The sequence below is a fragment of the Danio rerio genome, chromosome 14 (assembly GCF_049306965.1).
Source record: "Danio rerio strain Tuebingen ecotype United States chromosome 14, GRCz12tu, whole genome shotgun sequence".
In the NCBI taxonomy this organism is placed as follows: domain Eukaryota; kingdom Metazoa; phylum Chordata; class Actinopteri; order Cypriniformes; family Danionidae; genus Danio; species Danio rerio.
The window spans coordinates 85,001-95,000 of NC_133189.1; the positions used below are offsets into that span (position 1 = coordinate 85,001).

General features: G+C 42.2%; 1 protein-coding gene across 1 annotated transcript; it reads right to left on the bottom strand.

The window, feature by feature from the left end:
* Positions 1-7,705: 7,705 nt before the first annotated feature.
* On the bottom strand, positions 7,706-9,594 carry msx1a (muscle segment homeobox 1a). The gene is given in 2 exon segments (NM_131273.1): positions 7,706-8,493; positions 9,297-9,594. Coding segments are annotated over 2 exon segments (702 nt in total). The 5' UTR covers positions 9,583-9,594; the 3' UTR covers positions 7,706-8,077.
* Positions 9,595-10,000: the final 406 nt, after the last annotated feature.

Sequence of the window (10,000 nt, forward strand, 5' to 3'; positions counted from 1 at the left end):
ATTAATCAGTGATGTGAGTCATGTCAGAGATGTATGGATGCAGTCCTCCAAGCTCATGATGGAGTCAGACACAATATTCATTCTGTCTCCACTGCAGCAGGACTTTATATTCTATACTGGACATTATTTCTGTTCAGTGATGACACTTTAGTCTGAGCAGAGTCAGAGCGCACTGTCCTCATCAAATCAGTCAACATCAAGACATGATCAGATTTATTGAGCTCAAATCAGCAAAATCTAGAGGCCTTCACCTTTCATAAAGACACTTCTGACACCAGATCAGCAACTAGAAGAGCAGATATTATCTGTGTTCATAACACCTGGATACAAGACTACTGTCAGCTAGTGCAGTTCTCAATGTGTGTGTGTGTGTGTGTGTGTGTGTGTGTGTGTGTGTGTGTGTGCAGGATCTGGTGTTCTTCACTGATGACTGTGAGGCTCTGGAAACAGGAAACCCCAGCCCTCGATACACAGAGGACCGACTGCAGCGGCTCGTGGAGGACGACTGAGGAGTGGACACACACACACACACACACTCTCTTTCTGAGAACAACAACAATACACACACCAAGATCAACACACACACACACATCAGTCACATAACACCAAAAGCTTCGTAATACTGCAGTAAAACATGATAAACAAGCACTTACCTCTATATTCTGTTTGTGTGTGTGTGTGTGTGTGTGTGTGTGTGTGTGTGTGTGTGTGTGTGTGTGTGTGTGTGTGTGTGTGTGTGTGTGTTTGCATTCCACTGGCAAGGGAAGAAATTCCAGAGGAAATCAGCAGAATGGCGTTCCTTCATCTCGCAGCGTCAGGAACACTGCAGGGGCTGTTCTGTTCTTACTCTGCATGTTTATTAACACAACACACACACACACACACACACACACACACACACACGACATGCATAATCTACATTTACAGCAGTCATCGCTCAGATATATCCTCATGCTTGGCTCGGTTACGTCTCGGCTCAGTCGTGTGTTTCACTGTTCCACCATGTCTGACTTCACTAATGAATAAAGTGTGTGATTAAGGACAGCTGTGTGTGTGTGTGTGTGTGTGTGTGTGTGTGTGTGTGTGTGTGTGTGTGTGTGTGTGTGTGTGTGTGTGTTACCTAATGCCTGACCTACTTCAGCTCAGTGTTTGGCAGCAGATCTGCATCTCCGTCTCATGACAGCAGATATCCACATCTGCAGGTCTGGAGTCAGCGCTGGAGCTCTCCTGCTTCCCAGAGTCCAGAACCGCTCACAGCCCAGAGTCGCTGACAGACGACAGAGCGAACTGGAGGATTTCTCAGAGCCGGCGGCTTAATACAGCTCTCAAACACAGCAGCAGAGCGGGATCATGGAGACCGGCCACGGTTCAACCACTGTGAAGAGTTTAGAACTGAACATCAGGCAGATCGACACGACACGACACAGAACTGAACTGAACTGAACTAATGTCCTGATGAGTTCACCTGACCCAAAGCAGATGTGGTGTGGCCATTCCTGACTGACATTACACACACACACACACACACACACTAGTGTTCAGTAGTTTATCCTCTTATTACACACACACACACACACACACACACACACACACACACACACTAGTGTTCAGTAGTTTATCTTCTTATTACACACACACACACACACACACACACACACACACACTAGTGTTCAGTAGTTTATCCTCTTATTACACACACACACACTAGTGTTCAGTAGTTTATCCTCTTATTACACACACACACACACACACACACTAGTGTTCAGTAGTTTATCCTCTTATTACACACACACAATGGAAAGTCAGTCTTGGATAAATCATTTCGATGTGATTGAGAAGCGGACGCACAGCACAGCTGACAATAACTCCAGTAAATATTGTAATATAAATAAATATATATATATATATAATGTTATATGAATAAATAAATGTAATGTTAGAGCCTCCTCTTGCCCTGAGTGAAGTGTTTTATGTATTAGTTGTGTATGAGTTGGCAGTGTGCAGTAATAGATCTGCTAATATTCGTGGAGCTGAAGGTGTGTCTTCATCAGGTGCAGCCTTGATCACGTGGGCTGAGAATTCATACGTCATTACGCACAGTTCAGTGATGGTCGTGTTTAGATTGATTAGCGGGTAACTCAGATCAGTTTGCCCCCGCTGATGGATTCCGACAAATGAGCCGGGATGATGATGATGATGATGATGATGAGGAGGAGGAGGAGCAGCAACAGTGTGTGTGTTATTACTATCATGGTTTACATGGGCAGCTAGACACAACACACACCGCTCGCATGACAGATGCTGTTGCTGCTTATGGGGGACATTTAAGGTGGATTAAGTCAACTTTATTTATTATAGCGCTTTATAAATATCAGAGCCGCTTTACTGCAGCATGTGCTGAAAACATGAGGGTGAGACAGCGCAATGCTTTAAGTTAAATGAACCAAGCTGTGTTCTGAAGATAAACACATTCAATAAGCCCGCGGTGTGGCGGCGCCTCCTGGCGGTGGAAAGCTGCACTGCCGGTCTCTCAGCGGTGGCGCCCAGAAAATGTTCATAGGGTGGCCAGAAGAGACCACGCAACAGATAACGAATTCAGTGTAATGTTATACTGTTGTTTCTGGTAAATGAAATAATGTGGTTTTATTTCATTTAATTAATTACTCTTGAAATGTCGCAGTTTATTCTTTAAAATAATTCAGTCCATGTGCAAACCACACAAAAACCAATATAAAACACTTCTCATATATATATATATAGAACTATTCAGTTATTTTCACACTCTTTTATTGAACATACAGCATCTGCCATGTCTAAAATTAATGAAGATTAATGATTTAAATAATAAAACAAACCAATGAACAAACTACACAATAGACATTACTACACACACACACACACACACACACACACACACACACACTATACAGACCCTAATATTATCCTTTATCCAGATTCCTTTCTGAGCCACAATATTAATAATACAGCTTCTTCTGTTGATGTACCTGTAAGTTCAATATAACATTGCCATTGCTGTCTTTTTATTTTATTTTATTATTCCATACCAAGAACAATAGCATACAAAAGTGAGGAAAACAGTGCTTAAAAGTCTTTTTCCACATCAAAGGACAAATCAGTAGAGATTAAAAAAACAAAAAAGAATAAATGAAATGACAGAGGAATTACAGAAACCTCGCATTAGACAAGGACTCCAGTACTGCACACCTGCTTCATTTAGGGTGTGGATATAATGCTCAAGATCCATTTTAATCAAATAAACATTAGACTTCTCTTCTGACTTTTCTTTGTGTATATCCCATATATTATCATTAAATTAATAAACTATTTTTATTAATTTATTATTATTATTGCATCTAAAAAAATGTCTTTACAAGAAAACAGAATTTTAAACCGAATTTTTAATTTTATTAGTTTAAGATATTCAACCTCAACCCAAAACATCTGTGTATAAGTGCATTCATAAAACAGGTGTTTTAACAAGTCCTCTAATTCACAAAAAGTGCACGCAGATTCCATGTCTCTAAAACATTATTAACAACTTGTTTCAGTGGATAATTAAATGTGTTGCTTTATTTGCCTCTTCTTTAATAATATTGGTGAAACTTTTTCCCACTCAATCTGCTCAAATAAGCAATTCCATAAGCATCTGCATTTGGGCAACAGTGTGCTTCTGCGTAATTTTTAATGTAGCAGTTATTAAATGTGTTGTCTATAATTTCCACACCATTGATACTTAATTGATTAGCATGCAAAGGATTTGATTCAGAGGATAAATTAGCGGATAAGAGCTGAACAAGTCCACTGTAGGAATTGCATCAAATACTATTGCAAATTCTTTAGCAGTTATAGAATAATTGATCATTAAATAGTTGCCCATTACTGTTGAATAACTGTCTCACCAGTATTAATTCATTATTGTACAATTAAATTGCCATTGCTGTCTGTTGAAGGTGTGTGTGCTGTCAATGATGATCGGGCAGAGGCAGTGAATCAGCTGTCAGTGGCACCAATCAATCCACAGTAATTAACTGGCTGCTGTTTATTTATTTACTGAAATATTGTAAATTATGTAAGTGCATTAAAATGAATAATATCAACAGCACAATCAGATTGGGGTGGTCAGCTCTCGAGGCGCCGCTGCAGGCCAGAGCATCCTCCACCTCCACAGTTTGATGAGGAGGGCTCGCTCTCTCTCAGCCTTCACTTGTGTAGTTCAGCATTTGAAGACTGAAGCGCTTCTACATCTGCCAATAACAGGTCATGTTCAGCGGGGGGTTGCTGAGGGTTTCGGGCAGTTTCTCCATCGTTCTTCCGGATTTTAGTTTTATTGTTGTAAATAAGGATAAACAGCAGAGGCTACATCTCAATGAATACTCACTCATTAGGCTTCATGTGATCTGTCTTTTTACGGGTTTCTTTATTTGTGTGTTTGTTTGTTTGTTTGTTTGTTTCCAGCAGGCTGTTTGTGTCATTAATTCTGTGGTCAGGCGAGCAGGACGCTCTGTTGGAGAGAGAGAGGGGATTTGTTGAGTGTAATCTTCGGGTAAAGTGATGTGTTCATGAGCATGATCATCAGTCAGCTCTCTCTCTTGTCTTGTGCTTTTCTTCAGATGTGTATTGGTTTATTTTAGTTTTGAGTAAAGCAACTTTTATTTAAAGCAGTGGAAGCAAACAGCTTTACTCATAAACCGCATTGCATAGGCTTATATAAAGTTTAATAATGGGATTATGAGATAATTGTGGTCTTATTCCTAACAATGGCAAAGTGGATTATTATTTTCATTCATTTGTCTTAGTTCTTGTCTACATACCTGTACGACTGTACGTTTCTTGCACGGTCTCAGTTTTCTGTGCAGGTCATCGTCCATTTCATGAGTAAAATAAATGACTGGAACCCCAGGCTGTGTGTTTATTAAGTCATGGAGACGAATGAAGACGATCTTTTTCTCCAGTTTAATCATCAGTGGTGTCGGTGCTGCATGTTGGACAGAGGAGGTTATAGCTGCATTGGCCGGGAGGGGGCGCTTCAGTGCAGGGCAGAACTGAGTCCACAGATGCGGGTTCACTAATACAATAATAACTGCAATCATCTGATGTTGATTACAGCGTTTCTTTTGTAATATCCATCCCCTTCAGTTCACTGTGATTCACATGCACAGCAGTATTCCAGCTGAAGCCTCGTATGGAGCTGGTGTTGAACATCACCTTCAGTTCACCAGAACATCAACATTTACTCGCCTTCACTACTGCAAACCCGTATGAGTCTGATCATCTGTTTTCCTATTGAAGTCAGAGGGTCATCAGCATTCTACAAAATATCTTCCTTTGTGTTCAACAGAGGAAACTCAGGTTTAAAACAGATAACGGGAGAGTGATGGTCATATAGTTTTCATTTTTGGGATGATCTGCCAGAACAGATGTACAGTCTCTCACTGACAGATGCTGTGGAAGACTGGAGTCGCTATCTGGAACATCACAACTCTCAATGCTCCTCAAGAGAACCTGCGAGATCAACACGAGCAGATCTGCCGCTACAGAGTGTGTGTGTGTGTGTGTGTGTGTGTGTGTGTGTGTGTGTGTGTGTGTGTGTGTGTTCAGTTCAGTTTACCTCAAGATGTTTCTACACACACGTTTAGTTATTGGATTTTATTATAATTTAAATACATGAAGAGATGTGCGAATATAACGTGTGGAATAGGCCCTGAAGTGCGACACACACACACACACACACACACACACACACACACACAGGATGACAGACGTGGCGCCAGAGAAATGAAGCGCCGATTCTCTTTGCAAACTTCCCGTTGTGATATTTTGGATGATAAAACAAGTGACTTTTGTTTCGCTGTTCGCCCGGGGCGTGAAACACACACACACACACACACACACACACACACACACACACACACACACACTCGGCTCTCCTGAAAGCAGCACGGATCCCCCTCAGGTCTTTTGTGTGTGCGGGTCCCCCTTTCAGGCCGCGCGCTCACCCGTGTGATTCTCACCGTATTGTCATTATTGGCCCTTTATTAATTACCGAGCGGCGACTCCAGCGGTGAGGACTCTGGCCGGTTACACTTTCACGGAGACCGTAAAGAAATGGATCTTTAGCTGATCTAATCTCAATAAAGGATCTCTCCCTCTGCACAGCGCGCTTCTCTCGGTTTGAGGAGATCTGCAGGCCGCCTTAAACACTCAACACTGCTGCATATCTGATTAAAACTATCCGCAATATCAGTACAATCGCCCAAATAATCAAGCCGAACTAAGATTTCACAGGGATTTAGAGGGATAGTTTACCCAAAATGGTAAATTAATGTGATAAACTGAATTAATCATAGACATGTCTTCTGCTGAACACAGAGTTATTCTGAACGCCTGTAAACACTGACATCCATAATATATTTGTTTTAACAATGGAAGTCAGTGGTTAGAGGCTTCTAACATTTTTCAAAGTATCTTCTTTTGTGTTCAGCAGTAGAAACCACCTGAGTGAGAAGCGAGTGAATGTACATGTGGGTGAATATCCCTTTACCCTTGAGCTGCTGCATGTGCCTGAATGCTGGATTATTCTCATCTAATCTTCTACAGGCGTTTGCTGTAAGTTCATCCACTAGTAAGAGGATTCCTGTCACATCATTTCAGGTATAATTTCAGTCAATCTTTAATTGAAGGCTTGTTTGATCTTCTGGAAGTGCTCTAGATGCTGCTGGCGCCATCAAACCCCGACAGTGTTATTCCAGAGCAATAAGCAGCAGCTGTGGAAATACTCCAGCCGGCTGACGGACAACCACATCCTAAAGGCACTTTCAGCCCAACACCAGGCTGCCTGTTCTGCTGCTGCTGCTTACTGACGCAGACTCCTGTAGATCAGCTGGGTCACAACACAAAGTGCACAGAGCAGGAGAACTGCTGAACCTTATATATCAGAGTAATGTCAGAGTATATATATCAGAGTAATGTCAGAGTATATATATCAGAGTAATGTCAGAGTATATCAGAGTAATGTCAGAGTATATATCAGAGTAATGTCAGAGTATATATCAGAGTAATGTCAGAGTATATCAGAGTAATGTCAGAGTATATATCAGAGTAATGTCAGAGTATATCAGAGTAATGTCAGAGTATATATCAGAGTAATGTCAGAGTATATATCAGAGTAATGTCAGAGTATATATCAGAGTAATGTCAGAGTATATATCAGAGTAATGTCAGAGTATATATATCAGAGTAATGTCAGAGTATATATATCAGAGTAATGTCAGAGTATATCAGAGTAATGTCAGAGTATATATCAGAGTAATGTCAGAGTATATATCAGAGTAATGTCAGAGTATATCAGAGTAATGTCAGAGTATATATCAGAGTAATGTCAGAGTATATCAGAGTAATGTCAGAGTATATATCAGAGTAATGTCAGAGTATATATCAGAGTAATGTCAGAGTATATATCAGAGTAATGTCGATTAATCATGTGCAGAGCTGTAAAGAGGTCTACATATTTCACCACGGCTCTGCTCTTCCAGTATTATTGTATTTATTTGGGATTTTTTCTGTAAGGCTGTAAAGCTGTGCAGGATTTCTTCATCGACAGGTGTTGTTTAATCTACAGTTTCTGGAGTTTTTCTAAATGCCCACAGTCTCTCCTATAATCTAGAACATGTGGAGAAGATTGACCTTTCGTCATTAATTTATTTAAGAAATATATTCATCATATAAATGCTGCTTTTGTCCATCTGTACAATATTTTACAGCTCAGGCATCCCTTCCGAAGGGAATCACCCAAACAACAGTCAGAGTTTATTTATAAAATGCTGTAGTTACAGTTCATCATCTGGGTCATTAACGCATTGCTATGAATGCAGGAGCTCATGCAGACGGTGTGTTCCCCCGACCTACCTCTGGCCAAACACACACACACACACTGAACGCGAGGAGACGCGCCACCGTCAGAGTCAGTCTAGATCCTCTTTTACCGGGAAGGAATTGGCGGCAAACTTCACAAGTCACTTTTCTGCATGTTTTGAGATGAGCCGGTCCGGTTCGTGTGTTATGCTAAATGGTACATGCTGTATCCCATGTGTGTGTACAGTCCGACCGGGCTCACATTCGCGGAGTGTCTGTGAAACGGGTGTGATCCGGCGGAGTAAGCCGGGATGTGGGCGCCGGCGGGAAACGAAATCCCGAAAGCTGGAGGAAGCAGGGGTTTGGCGGCCATCTTCAGCTTCTCCAGCTCGGCCTCCTGCAGCCGTTTGGCCTTCGCCCGCCTGTTCTGGAACCAGATCTTGACCTGGGTCTCCGTCAGGCTGAGGGAGCTGGAGAACTCGGCCCGCTCGGCGATGGACAGGTACTGTTTCTGCCGAAATTTCCGCTCCAGCGCCAGCAGCTGCGCCGTGCTGAACGGTGTCCGCGGCTTCCGGTTGGTTTTGTGTTTTCTCAGAGGGCACGCGGGAGGACTGAGACGACCTGAAGTCAACAAAACAAACACAGGTCTTTACAATCATCATCAACTGTCGGTGCTTGTGGTTAAAAAGTGTTTTAAAGTTCTAAAATACATCATTAGTTATTGAGCAGAGCCGACCCGTCTCCTCCACAGTACTGACAGCCCGGTCCATCCTCTCCATTTGCCTGTTTACAGCCTTTATCTGTTTCTTTTTTCAGTTGAACAGCAGATGATATTTAGAAGAATGTTGAAAACTGTCACAGCTCACTTCCATACTAGCTTTGACTGGAGGTAGGCTAACTTACAGGTCTCCAGCTCTCTTCAAAATATCTCCTTGTGTTTAACAGAGTAATGTTTACCAGGTGAAGGTGAGGAAATATTGAGCTCGCTCTCATTACACCACATTTCTGCTGCAAAGCAAAACTGAAAAAGTTTGTCATATTTATTTATTTATTTTAAATATCCATGCATGAAACTATCCGCAACAGTATTTGGGTAAAGTTGTCAGAATTTCACATTTTAATATGATTAGTATTACTGTAATATTAACAAAATAATTTTATATAAATTCAGAAAAGTATTTTTGCAAATTCTAAATCACAATATCAGCCAATGTCTGTCAAAGTACAACACTGTTCACAGTCAAGTAAACGCTGCTAATGTTGTTTTGAGGTCATGCATATCCATATCTCGGGTCGTCTCTGTTCTATAATGAGGGACGGTGCGGATACAGAAACCCGGTCAGCCCAGTAATCAAGCGCTCGTCATTACAGATGTCAGCGCACACGCATCTGTTGATCTCTGCCCGAGCATCACTGTTACTCACTGGGGGAGAAGCGGGCCGCCGGTACCCATGTGCTCCGCTCCGGGCTCTCCGCCTTCACCGGCAGCTGCAGAACCTCCACCGAAAACGCCAGGCGCGCATCCGCATCTGGTGACCCGCGGCTCGGTTTACGGTCCGCCATCAGAGCTTCAACGCTAAACGGGAGAATCTTCGGTCTTTGCGCGTCCTCCTGCACAGTGACGCGGGTCTGCATCTCCGTTTGACCGGCCAGCATCACTCCGGCATCCTCCTCTGCAGCTTGGGAACTCATGGTGACCACTGGGGCCATGCGCGGTACACCGGGACTCGCTGAGCTTTCAGTGTAAAATAAAGCTCCGGTGCTCAGAACATGCTGCTGTGTAACTCTGTGGAGTACTGTAAGATAATAACACGCGCCTGACCAATCAGAGGCGAGGGGGCGGGACTAAAGTTTATCCTGAAGTTCGCTGTCGCCTATTATTGGAGAAGGCAGGCTGTGTGTGTGTGTGTGTGTGTGTGTGTGTGTGTGTGTGTGTGTGTGTGTGTGTGTGTGTGTGTGTGTGTGTGTGTGTTTTCAAAGAGCAAAATGAAAATCCCCTGCATTTTGTTGCACAATTTGACATTGCACGAAGTCATATTGTTTATGTGTAGGCCTATTATTATTATTATCAATATTATTATTTTTATAATAATTATTATTATTAATGTTTATCATTCGGAATAGAGCC